The 17,411-nt window shown below is 52.3% G+C and overlaps 1 protein-coding gene across 5 annotated transcripts in view; it reads left to right on the plus strand.

Annotated features, from left to right (window-relative positions):
* LOC141579878 (sorting nexin-8-like) overlaps window positions 1–17,411 on the plus strand; it is a 26,732-nt gene continuing 9,321 nt past the window's right edge. Inside the window, exons 1-6 of one of the 5 annotated variants that reach the window (XR_012511973.1) lie at window positions 1–3,074; window positions 3,350–3,466; window positions 8,690–8,815; window positions 10,145–10,226; window positions 11,965–12,170; window positions 14,352–14,467. Coding sequence is in view for 3 of the 5 variants with exons in the window: in XM_074378836.1 (XP_074234937.1) it covers window positions 2,616–3,074; window positions 3,350–3,454 (564 nt within the window). In the remaining 2 variants the exon portion in view is untranslated. Of the gene's footprint in view, window positions 3,075–3,349; window positions 6,662–8,689; window positions 8,816–10,144; window positions 10,227–11,485; window positions 11,609–11,964; window positions 12,171–14,351; window positions 14,468–17,411 lie in introns of those variants that run through there. The other 4 variants (XR_012511976.1, XM_074378845.1, XM_039471417.2 and 1 more) reach the window with 4 other exon arrangements.

Raw genomic sequence — 17,411 nt, forward strand, 5'->3', positions numbered from 1 at the left:
GCGGCTAGTGCGGGCGGCGGGAGCCCGGAGTCCCGGGGGTGCCGAGCGCGACAGGGGCGGGGCCGAGGGCCCGGTGCAGGGGCGCCTGCAAGGGTAGGGCACAAGGACCCGACCCCGTGCCTCAGGACCCCGCTCTCGCCTAGTCCCCCTCTGTGCTCTCTCCTCTCCCCACTCCACTGTTCCCACTCCCTGTCCCCACTCCACTGTTCCCACTCCACTGTCCCCACTCCACTGTCCCCACTCCTCTGTCCCCACTCCCTGTCCCCACTCCACTGTCCCCACTCCTCATCTCTGGCTGGGCCGGGGACAGCGGGTCCTTCGCCTGGGGCGGGCGCCGCAGCCGTGCCTTGTGCAGGGCGGTCGGCCGGGGGGCTCGCACTTGTGGCCCCAGCCCCGGGGTCCCGGTGCCCGCCGTGGGGGTCCCTGGGCTGGGGCGCGGGCGCGCGGAGGAAGGGGCCTGAGCCGGCGCCTGGTGGGGAAGTCGGGGCTGCGGGGACTCTTGCCACCCTGGTGGCTCGCGCGGGTCCGCTCTCAGGAAGGGGGCATGTGGGCCCGGTTTCCCCTCGGAGATGGTCGGGGCCGCCCTGGTCTCGTCTGGGCCACGGAGGAGTTGGGCTGTGGAGCCTCCTTCCAGGCGGGCCTGGATGTGCGGGGCTTGCAGCCCGGGGAGCTCGGGGGGCCCTGCTTGCACCAGGCCAAGGTTCTTGTTGAATGGAAACTCAGAAACTGCAGATACAGGTGAGAGGCAGGAAGGCAGCAAACCACACTGCCATGTGTGTACCTATGCAACAATCTTGCATGTTCTTCACATGTACCCCCAAACCTAAAATGCAATTAAAAAAAAAAAAAGAAAGAAAGCTCAGAAACTGTAGCTGCAGGAGTTCCACCTTTTGGCTGTTAAACGCGCTTGGCTGTTCCCCTCGTGTCTGGAGGGCCGGCCTGGCGTGAGACCATCGTAAGTGCAGGTTTTAGGGGTGCAAAGTTCTTTGCTACGGCTTGTCTTCAGCCTTGCAAAGCTAGACAGACCCAGGTTCCAACCTCAGTTCTGTAACTTTTGAAGCTTCAGTTTCATCATTGCTAGAATCTGTGTAAAAAGACCTAATTCACCATCCTGTTAAGATTGAGCTTGCAAGTTTAGTGCTGGTCAACCTGCAGCCACGTTCCCATCATCTAGCAGTGGAAGACTTGAGGGATATTGATCCTGATCCTCACAACTTTGCAAGTGGATTTCACTCATGAGTTTCCAGATGAGGAAACTCAAGGTCAAGTCTAGGTGCTCGGAAATGTCAGATACCTTTCTTTCCAGTACCTAGTTGAAAACGGTAGTAGTACTTGTTAATGTCATTAGAAATAAACAATGAAAATTAGCACAGCTGTGGTGATCATCATCTTTACTGTCACTGTTGCGTGTCTCGTTTCCGATTCCCAGAGGCCAGACTTTTAAAAAAAAAAAAAAAATTATTTTTGAGATGGAATCTTGCTGTCACCCAGGCTGGAGTTAAGGGTGTGATCTCAGCTCACTGCAACCTCTGCCTCCTGGGTTCAAGTGATTCTCCTGTCTTAGCCTCCTGAGTATCTGTGATTACAGGTGTGTACCACCATATCCAGCTAGTTATTGTATTTTTAGTAGAGACTGGGTTTCACCATGTTGGCCAGGCTGGTCTTGAATTCCTGACCTCAGGTGATCTGCCTGTCTTGGCCTTGCAAAGTGCTGGGATTACAGGTGTGAGCCACCATGCCTGGCCTTAATTTATTTTTATTAATTTATTTTGAGACACAGTCTCACTCTGTTACTGAAGCTGGAGTGCAGTGGTGTGATCTCAGGTCACTGCAACCTCCACCTCCCAGGTTCAAGCAATTCTTGTGCCACAGCCTCCTGAGTAGTGCTGGAATTACAGGCACATACCACCTCACCCAGCTAGTTTATGCATTTTTCTTAGAAATGGGGTTTCACCATGTTGGCCAATCTGGTCTTGGACTCCTGACCTCAAGTGATCTGCGTGTCTCCGCCTCCCAAAGTGCTGGGATCACAGGTGTAAGCCACCATGCCTGGGCAAGACACCAGGCTTTTGTGAGTGCTCCTGATAGTTAATTTCAGGTGTCAACTGACTGGATTCAAGAACTCCTAGAAACTTGGTAAAGCATTGTTTTTGTTTTTGGGTGTGCCTCTGAGGGTGTTTCCAGAGGAGATGAGCTTAGGAGTCTGAGTGGATCAGGTGGGGAAGATCCACCCTCAGTGTTGGGGGCATCATTCAAGAGCCTGAGGTCCTGGAGAGGACAGAGAAAAAGCAAATGTGTCCGTCTGCCTGCTGGAGCTGGGATGCAGTTTTCCTCTCCTCTCCTTGACAGCAGCACTCCAGGCTTGCTGGCCTTTGGTCTCCAGAACTTGTCCTGGCAGTCCCTCGGACTGAGAATTACACCATCAACTCCACTGGCTCTTCAGACTTGGACTGTGCCACGCTGCCAGGCTCCTAGGGTTCTGGTTTGCAGAGGGCCTGTTGTGGGACAGTCTCCCTAATTGTGTGAGTCAGTTTCCCTAATAAAGCCCCTCTCGTGTGTCTGTCTCTGTGTCCTGTTGGCTCTCTTTGGAGAATCTTTACAGTGCTTTGAGGGGAATGTGCCACCTGAGTGCTGAGCACCGCCTCCTGGGCACCAGCTGTCCTTCTGTGCAGTTGACACTTAGTCGGTGGCTTGGTGGCAGAGGTCTGGTGGCATGCTTTCTTGTGTTCATTTTTTGTCTGGTAAGTTGGCAGCGCGGCTCCCAGTTGCCTCTGAAGAATGTGGTTACAGACACTGGTGTGTCATGGGCTCCAACGTGCGTTCGGGGAGTGGGGCTGCCCAGAGGGCCCCTGACTGCACAGCTGATGGCACGTGGCAAGACTGTATCCGACCAGTCTTTGTCCACCTCCAGAAGGAAAGCAACCATGGAAGACCTAGGGGAAAACACCACGGTTTTATCCACCCTGAGGTCTTTGAACAACTTCATCTCTCAGCGTGTGGAGGGAGGATCTGGACTGGATATTCCCACCTCGGCCCCAGGTTCTCTGCAGATGCAGTACCAGCAGAGCATGCAGGTGAGTGGCATGTGCCTGGGTGGGAGTCTTCTCTGGGGAGACCCCTAGGCCCAGGCAGGACCCGTTCAAGTCTTTTGTAGTTGATGTGGGTCAGTATTAGCTCAGCCCAGAGACCAGTTACTCGTCTTCCAGGTCTCACTGTGGGCACTCCTCATTTTGGGGCAGTAGCTGGAGGCTGTTTGGGGCCCTGAGTCATCATGGCTTAAAGGCCTGTCTTGTTAGCACACTGAGTGGGCCTGGTGTTCAGCATTGCGTTCACACAAGTGCACCCACAGACTCTGGTGACAGGATCGGAAAGCCAGTTCATTCGTCTGATTGAGGACATAACCCAAACTGCCTGGGAGTGTGAGCACCAGGACTGCGTGGGAAAGCTGTGTTGAAAACAGTGCCCGGTGAGCTCAGAGAGAAAGCCACGGCAGTGAGCCGAAGGACCGGGTGTTTTGTGGTCTCAGACTGTGGAGGGCCATTTGCAGATTTTGGGGTGATTTTTATAGTTTTCTTCTATAAATAGTTGTATTTTACTTCATTACAAGTTCTTGGGATTGCTCACTGTAGACACGGCTGCAGAGGACTCAGGTATCCTGAAGGACTTCAGGTTCCAAAGAGTGATGGGCCCAGTCCCAGTTGGGAAGTGGTGGGGAATGGTGTCTCCAGCCTTGCCTGGGCCCTGCGGCTGCACAGGCTTCTATAGGCTCCTCTGCCGGGGCCCTCTTTTGCAGTCCCTGCTGCAGGCATCAGAAGCATTCTGTAGTCCTGTCCCTGTTAGAGGAGGCTCTGGCTTCCTGCTGCTTTCGGAGCCCAGTCGAGGCCCTGCTGCATTTGGTGAAACTGTGGTGTGTGTATGTGCATTCGTCTTGTTGCATTATTGAATTAACATGCGTTTTTTAGAATCTTAGCTTGCTCACTGCCCTTTCTTGATGAGGACTGTTTTTTATTCTGAGATAAGGTCTTTTATATATATAGATATTTTTTTTTTTTTTTTTTTTTTTTTTTTTTTTGAGATGGAGTTTCGCTCTTGTTACCCAGGCTGGAGTGCAATGGCGCGATCTCGGCTCACCGCAACCTCCGCCTCCTGGGCTCAGGCAATTCTCCTGCCTCAGCCTCCTGAGTAGCTGGGATTATAGGCACGCGCCACCATGCCCAGCTAATTTTTTGTATTTTTAGTAGAGACGGGGTTTCACCATGTTGACCAGGCTGGTCTCGATCTCCCGACCTCGTGATCCACCCGCCTCGGCCTCCCAAAGTGCTGGGATTACAGGCTTGAGCCACCGCGCCCGGCCATATATAGATATTTTATTGTTAAAATGCTCTTTTATGAAATTACGGTAATAGATGGTAGTTATTTTTCATCACTGGCAAAATTAGAAGTTGCTAACTCTGAGCTGGGTATAGTGGCTCATGCCTGTAATCCCAGTACTTTGGGAGGCTGAGGTGGGTGGATTACTTGAGGTCAGGAGTTCGAGACCAGCCTGGCCAACACAGTGAAACCCCATCTCTACTAAAAATACAAAAATTAGGTGGGCATGGATGTCTGTAATCCCAGCTACTCCAGAGGCTGAGGCAGGGGAATTGCTTGAACCTGGGAGGCAGAGGTTACAGTGAGCCGAGATCATGCCACTGCACTCCAGCCTGGGAAATAGAGAGCAAGACTCCCTCTTAAAAAAAAAAAAAGATTGGCAAGTCTGGTCTGAAATGCTGTAATTTCATTGACCTCTTGTCCTACCTGTCAAAGCTGTGGGATTCTAGAATCTCACTTGGACCTGGGAGGCCCCCAGAGCCCACACTGATAAGGGCCTCCTCGGCGAGGGGATCAGTGGTGGAGTGCGGTAGTCAGAGCGAGGTGGTTAGCGCAGTGATGACCACGAGCCCAGCCTTGGTCCCTGGCCCCTGTCACATCCCATTCCTGGACTTCTGTCATGGTTCATTTTCTCCTGCTGAGGCCCTGGAGTGGCAGGGAGGGCCTGGAGAACACAGCAGGCTGGGGGAATGTGTGCTGTCTGCTTTTCACGTATCTGTGTTTATTTAAATGTAAGGGCGAGCTTTCAGTTCCTGTCTCAGTTGTAGTCAGCTCCAGGCAGAGGTGGCACACGGATCAGGTGTGTCTGGGACTCCTAGTCCCTGCTGGTGGTGCCCCCTGCAGGCAGGGTGCCCGCCCTTCTGGAGAGGCTCAGAAATGAGACCAGGAAGGCTGCTGAGTTTGGACAGTCTTGGGAACCCCCAAACAGCAGCAGTTGGGAATTGAAACACCGTAACACAGGTATAAAGAATGTGTGGGCCTGGGCCACCAGCGAACACAGGTGGGAGGACGGAGAAACTTCCCTTCGCCGTCCTGGGCTTTCCTGGCCTTGGCATGCTTGACATTTGGGCTGGGTGATTCTTTTTCCTCAGGACTTTCTTGTGCATTGTGGGCTGTTTAGCAACATCCCTGGCCTCCACCCGCTGATGTCAGCCAGCAGCACACACATACGACCACCCCCTGTGATAATCAGAAGTGTCTCCACACAGTGCCAGATGTTCCAGGGGCAAAACTGGCCCCTTTGGGAACCACCACTCTACTTTGGTGCTTCTCAAACTTTCATGAGCTTGTGAATGCCCTGAGAATGTGTTTAAAAAGAAGATTATTTTTTTATTTTGGAGACAGGGTCTCACTCTGTCATCCAGGCTAGAGTGCAGTGGTGCAGTCTTGGCTTACTGTAGCCTCTGTCTCCTGGGTTCAACTGATTCTCTCACCTCAGCCTCCTGTACATGAGATTACAGGTGTAATCTCATGCACCACCATGCCTGGCTAATTTTTGTAGTTTTGAGTAGAGACAGGGTTTCACCATGTTGGCCAAGCTGGTCTCAAACTCCTGACCTCAAGTGATGTACCCGGCTTGTCCCCTCAAAGTGCTGGGATTACAGGCTTGAGCCACTGTGCCCAGCCTAGATTTTTTGTTTGTTTGTTTTGTTTTGTTTTTTGAGATGAAGTCTCACCGTGTCACCCAGGCTGGAGTACAGTGGTACAGTGGTGTGATCTGGGCTCACTGCAGCCTCCACCTCCCGGGTTCAAGCGATTCTCCTGCCTCAGCCTCCCGGGTACCTGGGACTGCAGGTGTGTGCCACAGTACCCAGATAATTTTTGTATTTTTAGTAGAGATGGGGTTTCCCCATGTTGACCATGCTGATCTTGAACTCCTGACCTCAAGCGATCCACCAGCCTTGACCTCCCAAAGTGCTGGGATTACAAGCATGAGCCACCATGCCCGACCTAAAGAGAAGATTGTGATTCAGTAGTTCTGGGGTGTAGCCTGAGACTCTGCATTTAAGTGCTGGGAGATGCTGTGCTGCTGCCCTGCAAAGCTCTGGGCCACATGAAGAGTTGGTGACTCTGCCTTTTCCTCCAGCTAAGCAGGTCGTACCCAAAGGCTGGCTCTGGAACTGTTTGGCAAGTCTCTGGGGCCCTTTGAGACTAAGCTCACCTGTAATCACTAGCCCTGTGTGGTAGGCCCACTTCTGAGAGGCCCCCAGACTCCTGCTACACACTCACCTTCTCTACCGTCTCTCAGGTGTTCAGTCAAATACTGACTAGGTATCGTTGCCGTGGGATTTTGCAGATATAATTAAGATCGCTGGTGCCAAAAGGAAACATGAAAATCTGCTGGTGTTGGGGTGAAGGTGTAGGGGTCCGGGTGAGTGTACATTCTCCATCTGCAGCTCTTCTGGAAGGGTCCAGAAGCTGGTTGTGGTTGTTTTTCTTGGCAGGGATAGGGAGGCGTGTTCAGGTTGTTCCCCCAGCTGCCTCTGGAGGGAATGTGGGCAGGAGAGGAGGCGTGATTGGCTTCTAAGAAGCCACTGTTGCCTTGCCCTTGCTCTGGGTTCCAGGCCCTGTGTGCTGGGCTGTGCTGGAGGCAGGTCGGGGATTCCATGGGGAAGGGTGAGTTGTGCCTAGCACTCCACGAGGGGCAGAGGAGCAGGAGACTGTAGGAGGTACAGGGCGGTGCCCGGTGGGGCGGGGCACAGTGAGAGGAAGCTTGTCGCATGCAGGTGCTGCTGCTGTGCCCTGTCACATCTAAGCCAAGGTGGCAGCTCCTCAGGAAAGCCTTCCCTGCTCACTAGGCCTTGGCCTCCTTCTCTGGTGACAGGGCCCTGACTGTCACCCTCCTTACTCTGGAATTATCTTATGTGTCTCTTCCTTGCTGAGTGTCCTGCGTCCCTTACAACACGGGTGCCCCTGCAGGCAGGTGGGCTCGGCTCTGCATCTGGCTCACCCCTGGCACCTGCTGTGTATTAAGACCTCTGGGAGGATGTGTTTATTGTTAGTATGTTTTCAATACCTTTCTTCTTTTTTGACTCCCAAGTTGGCCCCTCACTATTGTGGTGAAGTAAACCGTACAGATTGTGGGTGTGCAGGGAGCCCACACAGCCCCACGCCGGCCTTCCCAGAGTGGCATTGGGTGGACAGCGGTGATGGGCTTCAGCGGCCCTGAGCTGGGCACGGGTTCTCTGGGACAGGGAAATGAGTGCTGTGGCCTCCTTGTTTCCGGGGGTGCCGCCCAGCCAGGTACCCCAGGTTGTTTGCTGTGTGAGTTTGCCATTGTCCTGCCCTGGATGCGTGGTCCCCAGAGCTGACATCACCCCCATGTGTTTCCATGTGTTCACTTACAGCGATGCTTCTCAGTGTCCATCTGGCTTTGCACATTGGCTTGACCCGAGGATACCTGGGGTTTTCTGAGCTTTTCCAGGGGGTTAGGGTCCTCAGAAGGTTGCCTTTTGGGGATGATCAGGAGGAAGTGTGGCGGTTTGGTTGCACTGCATTTGGGTTCCGTGATGTCAGGCAGAGCTGCATCTGCTGTCCTGGAAGCTGCTAGAGGGACTGCTGGGTTTGCTCAGGGACCGCCTCCCCAGGTGGCTCCTTCCCGTGCCAAGCACTCCCCTTCCAAGCACATGGCCTGCCAGCAGGTACTGCCCAGTCCTCTGCAGAGCCTCCATCTTTGTCCTTTTGGTTGGCCATTGCCTTGCTGTTGTTCGAAGGTGATGTCATTAGCAAACAGCCAGCACAGTAGCATGGGGGTGGCTAGGGAGGGATGCCAAGAGCCACGTTTGGAGGGAAGGCCAAAGTGATGGTGTGGCAGGCACGTGGATGCCTGGTGGGACTTTGGGAGTGTGGGGCACTGGCACAGAGACTGCCAGGTGCCAGACCTGAGTCCAGGCCCATCTTGGCTGGTGGGGGCTTTTGCTTCTGAAGCCTCCTCACCAAGCCTCCTTTCCAGGGGCCTTGGCTGGGACCTGGGTGTTTTCCATCAGCTCTTGGGTGGCCTGTGGCAGGCTCTGAGCTGTGCTGTTCTGGAGTGCCTGGAGAAGGGTGGGCCCTGCATGTCAGTGTCTGCCTGGATGCATGTCCTCCTGAAGGAGGTGGCTTTGCCCCCTAGCCCCCTGCTCCTCTGCTCCCCTGAGCCCCCACCCCTCTGCCCCTCTGCCCCCCTGCCCCCCTTGCCCTCCTAACTCCCTACCCCTCTGCCTCTGTACTCTGCCCCCTCCCCTGTGCCCCTCTGGCCCCTGCCTCCCTGCCCTTCTGCCCCCTACCCTGCTCATGGTCATGGTTCACTAAGTGGCTCTCTGGCCCCCTCTGCTTTCAGACCATCAGCACACTGAAAGGGGAGGAGCTCAGAACTGCAGTGTAACGTGATGGATCAGAAGATGAGGGTGAAGCACCTGGAGTCAGAGAAGCAGGAGCTCCAGGAGCAGCTGGACCTGCAGCACAAGTGGGTGGGGGCCAGGGTGTGGGGTCAGGGCAGGAGCTGGCAGGGGTCGGGTCACGGGTTGGGGTGTGGGGTCTGCCTCTCTCCTGGTGGCTGGGTGGGATGTGGATGCACTCCCAGATGCTGTCCTAATTCACAGACAGTCAAGAGGGGGAGACACTGAGGCCCCTGGAGCCAGGACCATGAACCCAGGAAGTGTCCTCATATTCCTGGAGCAGAGTGGGGGCAGCAACGTCCTCGCACTCCTTCCTGGAGAGCGCTCCTGCAGATTTTACTTTACTTTTTGAGACAGGGTCTCACTCTGTCATGCAGTGTAGAGTGTAGTGGCGCAATCATGGCTCGCTGCAGCCTTGCCCTCCTGGGGTCAAGCGATCCTCCTGTCTCAGCCTCCAGAGTAGCTGGGACTGCAGGCATATGCACTACACCTGGCTAATTTTTTGAGATGGAGTCTCGCTCTGTCACCCTGGTTTGAGTGCAGTGGCTCACCACAACCTCTGCCTCTTGGGCTCAGTGATTCTCCTGCCTCAGCTTCCTCAGTAGCTGAGATTACAGGCACCTGCCACCATGCCTGGCTAATTTTGCAACTACCTGATTTTACAAAATGTTTCGTAGAAATGGAGATCTCACTTTGTCACCCAGGCTGGTATTGAGCTCCTGGCCTCAAGTGATTCTCCTGCCTCATCCTCCTAGAGTGCTGGGATTATAGGTGTGGGCCACCGTGCCATATTTAGGGCTAGATTTACAGGGTAGCACCATGTGCCTTGGAGGTGCAGGGGATGTGGCTGGCAAGGGATGTCCAGGCACAGGGCTGGGCTCAGACAAGGTACAGACGTGAGAGCCTTGTGTGGAGGTGCGGTCAGCACCGGGGGCATCTCCTACCCAGCATTTAGGAGATGCCCAGCACCGTGGGCCTCTCCTAAAGAGTTTGACCCTTCCGTCAGCAGATGTGGTTTTAGGAGAGTTCTAGTTTCGTAGTAGAGAGGAGAGGTCATTTCTGGGTGGGTCTCTGTCACAGCTGCTCCAGGGCTGCGGGTTGCGGCCGGCAGGTGAAAGCTGCAGGTGCTGCTGCTGTCGAGGACCTTGCAGGCGGCGTGGGCTCGCTACGCACCCCGTGTGGATGAGCAGACTGAGGCCTCAGAGCCAGTCAGCAGGGGCTGAGGCCCAGGACCTTGGGAGTGTGTGTGTGGGGGTCTGTGCAGGTGGGGGTCCTGAACCTTGGGGCGGGAGTGAGCGTGTGTGGGTCTGTGCTGGGGCGGATCTCAGGCTGAAGAGAATTATTGGCCTTGCCACATGCCTGTTTCTGTATGTGATGTATTTTTTTTTTTTAAATAGAAAATGGCAGGAAACCAGTCAGAAAATCCAGGAACTCCAGGCCAGCCAAGAAGTGAGAGCAGACCAAGAGCAGCAGATTAAGGTGAGTTGCTTGTGTCAGGTGCCTTGTGGACATCCCAGGCTAGAGTGCAGTGGCGCAATCTCGGCTCATTGCAACCTCCGCTTCCTGGGTTCAAGTGATTCTCCTGCCTCAGCCTCCCGAGTAGCTGGGATTACAGGCGCGTGCCACCACACCCAGCTAATTTTGTATTTTTAGTAGAGACAGGGTTTCACCATGTTAGCCAGGATGGTCTCGATCTCTTGACTTCGTGATCTGCCCGCCTCAGCCTCCCAAAGTTCTGGGATGACAGGTGTGAGCCACCGCGCCTGGCCTGTTTTGGTTTTTTCTTTGCAAATTGCTGGGCATGGAATCTCTGGTTTGCTGGTGCTGCTTTGTGCGGGTGCACAGTGGCTTCTTGTCTGTAAGGCGGCTGGAGTTTTCAGGCTTAATTCTTCAGTGCATATGGTTGGGAGTGTGAGCTGTAAGCAGGCCTGGAGTTTTTTCTCTTTCTTCCCTCCCTCTCCTCCTTCCCTCCCTCCTGTCCGGATGATTTTTTGGCATAGAAAGTAACGTGTTCACTGTGGACACACTGGGGCATAGAGAAGATCCTGTGGCCAGTTTCTTTGAGTTGAGTCCCTTCTCCTGGCTCTAGAGAAAAGGAGGACTGTGTTTCACATATAACTTGTACATATTTCACTTTGTTTTCCTTCCTCAAGGTTAAGACTAGATTCGATTTGGTCTGGTCACAGAAATGTGGGTGTACTTGCTGATTCATGAGCAGGTGGAAGCCTCCCAGGGCAGTCATTTTTTTTTTTTTTTTTTTTTTTTGAGATGGTCTCACTCTGTTGCCTAGGCCAGAATACAGTGGTGCAACCATGGCTCACACTGTAGCCTCGACCTCCCAGGCTCAGGCAATCCTCTCACCTCAGCCTCCCTAGTAGCTGGGACTACAAAATTATCCAGTGAGCCACCATGCCTGGCTAATTTTGTATTTTTTGTAGAGGTGGGGTTTTGCTGTCTTTCCCAGGGTGGTCTCCAACCCCTGAGCACAAGCGATCCTCTAGCCTCAGTCTGCCGGAGTTCTAGGATTACAGGCATGAGCCATGGCGCCTGACCACCATGATTTTTTTTAAAGAAAAGGACGTACCCCCAGTGTTGACTTTGTAGTGTGAAAGAATGAGTGTGTCTGACTGAGGATGGGACTTGCTGGGCCAGAGTCCACATGCCGAGCCAGCACACAGCAGAGGGAGGCTCCCCTTTTCTATTTTGTTTGTTTGTTTGTTTGTTTCTATTTGTTTCAGATGGAGTCTTGCTCTGTCACCCAGGCTGGAGTACAGTGGCACAATCTCGGCTCACTGCAACTTCTGCCTCCCGGGTTCAAGCGATTCTCCTGCCTCAGCCTCCCTAGTAGCTGGTACTAACAGGTGTGCGCCACCACACCCGGCTATTTTTTTGTATTTTTATTAGAGACGGGTTTCACTTTGTTAGCCGGGATGGTCTCAGTCTTGTAGCCTCATGATCCGCCAGCCTTGGCCTCCCAAAGTGCTGGGATTACGGGTGTGAGTCACTGTGCCTGGCCTCTACTTTTCAATTTATTTTATTTCTTGTAGAGATAGGGTTTCACCATATTGTCCAGGCTGGTCCTGAACTCCAGGGCTCAAGTGATCCTCCCTCCTCGGCCTTCCAAAGTCCCAGGATTACAGAGGCGCACCACTGTGCCCAGCCAAGGTTCACCTCTTGAGCTGCTATTCTCATTGATCATTCCCCCTTTCTCCTGCAGACCTGCCAATGCCCCAGGCCGTCGAGCCCCAGGCCATTGTGCAGCAGGCCCCAGCCCCCAGTTGAATGCAGATGCCGCAGGGGAACCCACTGCTGCTGACCCACAGCCTGCAGGAGCTGCTGGCCAGGGACACTGTGCAGGTGGAGCTCATTCCGGAGAAGAAGGGCCTCTTCCTGAAGCGTGTGGAGTATGAGGTTTCCAGCCAGGTAACTGGCAAATCGTGCGTGTGTCGGGGGAGGAGGGGACGAAAGGGTCACATCTCAAAACCTCCAGGCAGGGGCGGTGCGACAGAAGAAGGCTGAAGGGTGAGTCTACGCCTGGCTTACAGGCGAGATCCAGAACTTGCAGCAGAGACTTTTGCACGCATCTGCTCCCTGCACCTCACTCTGGCCCAGCCGCATCCCCACCTGGCCCAGCTCGTCCTCCCCACCACTCTGCTCTGGAGTCCTGTTTCTTAGGAATCTCCTGCGGATGGTCCGCAGAGCACAAAGCAAGATCCATGCTAGCTTAGCTTTGTAACACTGGGGAACCCCTGAGGATTAGAATGTCAGTCCCATCCAATGCGGACCCCTAACAGTGAATCAAGATTTGCTTGGCAGGATCAATATGTGTCACTCTAATCCCCTTTAATAACACGGCCCTCCTCTTGCTGGGTACTCCCATATTGGGCAAATCAGACACAGACACTGAGTGCCTGATGCCTGTCTGGCGTCGGAATCGTGGCTCTCTTTGTCCTTTGCTTGTTATCTCAGTTCCGTTAGGACAGATTCTGATAAAGAGTTTTCATTGTTCGTCCTGAGCATTGAGTAACTGATGAGCCAACACTGTCCTTGGGAGCTGCGGAGTCAGCAGGGATTGGGAGATTCCCACAGACAGAGCAGAGCACACTCCCGTGTGGTAGAGAGTGGCCCCAGCCCAGCTCCGGCCGGACAGCGCTACCGGGGGTTTGTTTGAAAAGCGTCATGAGCAAATGGTCCTGGGTAGAAGGTGTGTCTTTTTGTTTGTGTTTATTTTTATTTATTTATTTTTTAAGACAGTGTCTCTGTTGCCCAGGCTGGAGTACAGTGGCTCATCTCGGCTCACTGCCACCTCTGCCTCCGGGTTCAAGCAGTTCTTCTGCTTCAGCTTCCCAAGTAGCTGGGATTACAGGCATGTGCCACCATGCCCGGCTAATTTTTGTAATTTTAGTAGAGATGGAGTTTGACCATATTGGTCAGGCTGGTCTTGAACTCCTGACCTTGTGATCCACCCACCTTGGTCTCCCAAAGTACTGGAAGTATAGGCAAGAGGCACTGCGCCCAGCTTTTGTTTTTAAACAGACAGGGTCTTGCTCTGTTGCCCAGCCTGGAGTGCTGTGGCACAATCATAGCTCACTGTAGCCTCAACCTCCTGGGCTCAGACAATCCTCCCACCTCAGTTTCCTAAGTAGCTGGAACCACAGGTGTATGCCACCACACCCAGTGAATTTTTAAATTTTTTGTAGAGATGGGATCTTGCTATGTTGTCCAGGCTGGTCTTGAACTCCTGGGCTCAGGCAGTCCTCCTACCTGGGCTTCCCAAAGTGCTGGGATTACAGGAAAGAGCCACCATGTCCAAACTTGCTTTTTTTTTTTTTTTTTTTTTTTTTTTTTAATTACAAATTGATGCTTGCTATGTTGTCTCAGCTGGTCTCGAACTCCTGGCTCAAGCATTCCTCTCACATTGGCCTGCCAAAGTGCTGGGCTCACAAGCATGAGCCTCTGTACCTGGCCTTAAGGACGAGCGAGCAGGTCTCCCTTCCCTGCCGTCTGCTCAGCTATGCCTCATTGTGTTTCAGAGCCTGTGGCCACACATTTCCAATGGTTGTCTGCTGCTAGCAAAGGATGAAGGGGGTCAGAGAGGGGAGGATTCCCTTCGAGGACCATGTCAAAGCTGCCTTGCTGCCCGGCATTTCCGTGGTTCCTGGCCCTCTGGGCCACAGTTGGGGATGTGGACCAGCTGACAGGATGCTACAGGGGAGCGGAGTGAGCTAGCCCTTCCTTCTGGGGCCTGGCAGCCTATGGGGAGGCAGCTCTGAGTGTGTGAGACACGCTGTTCCTTGTCCGGGAGCCAGCAGCTGGCCTTTCTGCCAGTCTTACTAAGCTGCCTGTCCCTTATGTAAATTCATCGCCATGTAGGGAACATTGTTAAGGGGGCAATTTGGTCCACCCCTGATGCTGTCACGGGCCGCCCTGCCAACTACCAACCAGGTGGGAAACCTCTGCCAGGTGCGTTCTCCAGTCATGTGCCTGCTCATCCTCCATGCTGGAGCCTGGGAAATGCAACCTGAAGCAGATGTGTGCTGAGTGGTGGTGGGGACACTGTGCTTCATATCATATGTTTAATTTTTTTTTTTTTTTTTTTTTCAGATAGTCTCTGTTGCCTAGGCTGGAGTGCTGTGGTGTGATCTCAACTCACTGCAACCTCTGCCTCCTGGGTTAAGGTGATTTTCCTGCCTCAGCTTCCCAAGTAGCTGAGATTACAGGTGCCTGCCACCACACCTGGCTAATTTTTTTTTGTTTTTAGTAGAGATGGGGTTTCACCATGTTGGCCGGGCTGGTCTTAAACTCCTGACCTCACATGATCCACCTGCCCTGGCCTCCCAAAGTCTTGGGATTACAGGCCTGAGCCACCACACCAGGCCACACAGGTTTAATTTTAAAGATAATTGTTTATGCGTGTTTCCTGGGTAAGCTCTTCATTAGGTCCAGATTAGGCTACTCAAGTGAATAGGATGTTAACCTTGTGGAGTCTGAAGTTGTGTCCCGACCTGCAGGACGACAACAGGGGCCCCGAAGGGAGGGAGTGGGGATGGATGGGCAGGAGACGCGAGAAATGGAGACAAGACAGGAGTCTGATCAAGTCTCGTTTATTGTTGCTGAGCTCACAGCTTAAATAAGCCAGGCAGGGAGGCGGGGCAAAGGAAGCTTGCAGTTGGAAAATTCCGGCCTGGTGTGCCTCGTGCCGCTACCAGCCCCGTGCCGCCTCGTGCCGTCCACGGGCTGGACCTGAATCATCAGGACTTGAGCCTTCCACAAGCGGCACCTGGGCTCTCTTGGCCCCAGGATTTGGCCTGTGCTCACAGCTTCCCACAGGTCCCCCTTTTTTATTTTATTTAGAAATTAGGCTGAGTGGTAGTTATACCCGCGGGAACCGTGCCTGTCTTAGGTCAGAGGACCCCACATGAGAGAACATTGACTCCTTATCCATCATGGGGAGGGAAAAACGTTTTCCTCCTTATCTTAGGCGGAGTGTCCTTACTCATGCTCCTCAGTTGCCCGTCATTGGCTAACCGGTTCAGCTCACCGGGTGACCTGAGAGGAAAGGTATCAAGCTCCATCTCTAGGTCTACCATCTCCTGCTTGTGGTAATGGACCTGAATGGGCTGCATCTTCATGGCCTCAATTTGTGATCCTGAGAAACTCCTGGGTTTGCTGAGTATAACAGGACCGATTAGACAGTAAGACAAGGAGGGAAAGCAATCAGGATAAATGATACCATGTTGTTGACTCCTAAAAAGGGAAAAGATAGAAGACCCTCAGGGCTCGATGTCGTCCCTGGGTGGAGTTGGTTTTTCGGATTTTTTGATACTTACTTGCTTTACAAGTCTCTCGGGAAGCCACCTGGCCGAATCGGCTTCCTTGGCATAAATGCACACCGATCCTCGACCCCAAATCAGGACCGGGTCCGGGCCATGCCATGCGCCCGTCATGGGATCTTTCCATATTACCGATGCATAATGGCTTTTGGATTCAAAATGCCAGTGTCGATCAGCAGCGGAGTGTCCTTCTTGATCCAGTGTTAAAAAATTTAAAATAAAGAGTGTGATAAAAGGTTTTTTGGTGATCCCTTATGGGGGTACCATTCCCCCTTTTTTATTTTATTTAGAGTGGTTTTTATGGTGAGATGAGCTCTTTCTACTATGCCTTGTCCCTGGGGGTTGTACGGGATGCCTGTAACATGTTGAATGTTTAGCTGAGTACAGAATTGAGTGAAGGCTGTACTGACATAACCAGGCCCGTTGTCAGTTTTGATTTTACGTGGACACCCCAGGGATGCAAAGGCAGTTAAAAGATGAGCAATAACATGTTTTGTGGCTTCTCCGGTTTGTAAAGTGGCAAAGATATATCCACTACAAGTATCAATGCAAACATGAATGTATTTAAGATTTCCAAATTCTGGGATGTGGGTAACATCCATTTGCCAAAGGGCATTAGGTAGGAGGCCTCGAGGGTTAACTCCAAGATGTGGGACCGGTAAGTGAGGTGCACATTGTGTGCAGGACTTTACTATTTGTCGGGCTTGTTCTCTAGTTATGTGATGGAGTAGTCTTAAGGATTGAGCATTAAGATGATGCAAGTTGTGCGAATATTGTGCTTGAGCTAGAGGGGTGTTAGGAAGTTGAACTAACAAAACACGGGTGGCTAGGTCTGCCTTGGCATTTCCAGAGGCCAATGGACCAGGTAAGCCTGAATGAGCACGTAAATGTCCAATGTAGAAAGGTTGTGTTCTGGAAATTAATAGCTTTTGTAGTTGAGAAAATAGTTTTGCAGCAGTTGAGGTGTGTTTTATGAATGGGGCTGTTTCTAACTTTGGGACAGAGGTAGCAATGTATGCGCTGTCTGTATAGATATTGAGAGGATCATTGGGAAACATGGAAAATGCAGCTATAACTGCATGTAGCTCTGCTAATTGGGCAGATGAAGATTGGGATTGAAAGCTGATAGTTTGGTTTGGGGTAACAAAGGCTGCAAGCCCTGTGGATGACCCGTCAGTGAAAATGGTAATTCCATTTGGAAGAGGATGAAGTCTGGTATTTTTAGGAAAAACGAAATCATGTCTGTTAGCAAAATCTAGCAGCTTATTGGGAGGATAATGATTATCGAGGTTGCCAGTATAAGAGGCAAGCGCAATGGGCCATGCTTCAGTATTTTGCATGAGCCAATGGATCTGCTGTTTGGTATAAGGTTGGACAATGTTGTTAGGTTCCTGTCCGAAATATTCCTTTCCCAGGGTTCTTCCTTTGGTAATTAGACTGGCTACCATAAGGTAGTAAGGTTCAATGACTTTAGTGGGCATATTAGGAAGATGGATCCACATAAGTGGAGCAGTTTGCCAGAACACAGCTGTGGGAGATAATGAGGTATGACATAATAAATTGGAGTGGTTTGTCAATATCGAAAAAGGTGATGGTTTGGTTATTGATAGCTTGGTTAACTAAATTGATAGCTGACTTTGCTTCAGGGGTGAGTTGTCTTAAGTAGGACTGGGATCTCCTACCAATATATCGTATAGGGGCTTAAGATCAGCTTTGCATAATTTTAGATAAGGTAACAGCCAGTTTATGTCTCCTAATAATTTTTGAAAATCATTGAGGGTTTTTAAACAGTCTAGCCTGAGTTGCATCTTAAGCGGCAGCCATTACTAAG

Source organism: Saimiri boliviensis, chromosome 1, assembly GCF_048565385.1.
Source record: "Saimiri boliviensis isolate mSaiBol1 chromosome 1, mSaiBol1.pri, whole genome shotgun sequence".
Lineage (NCBI taxonomy): Eukaryota > Metazoa > Chordata > Mammalia > Primates > Cebidae > Saimiri > Saimiri boliviensis.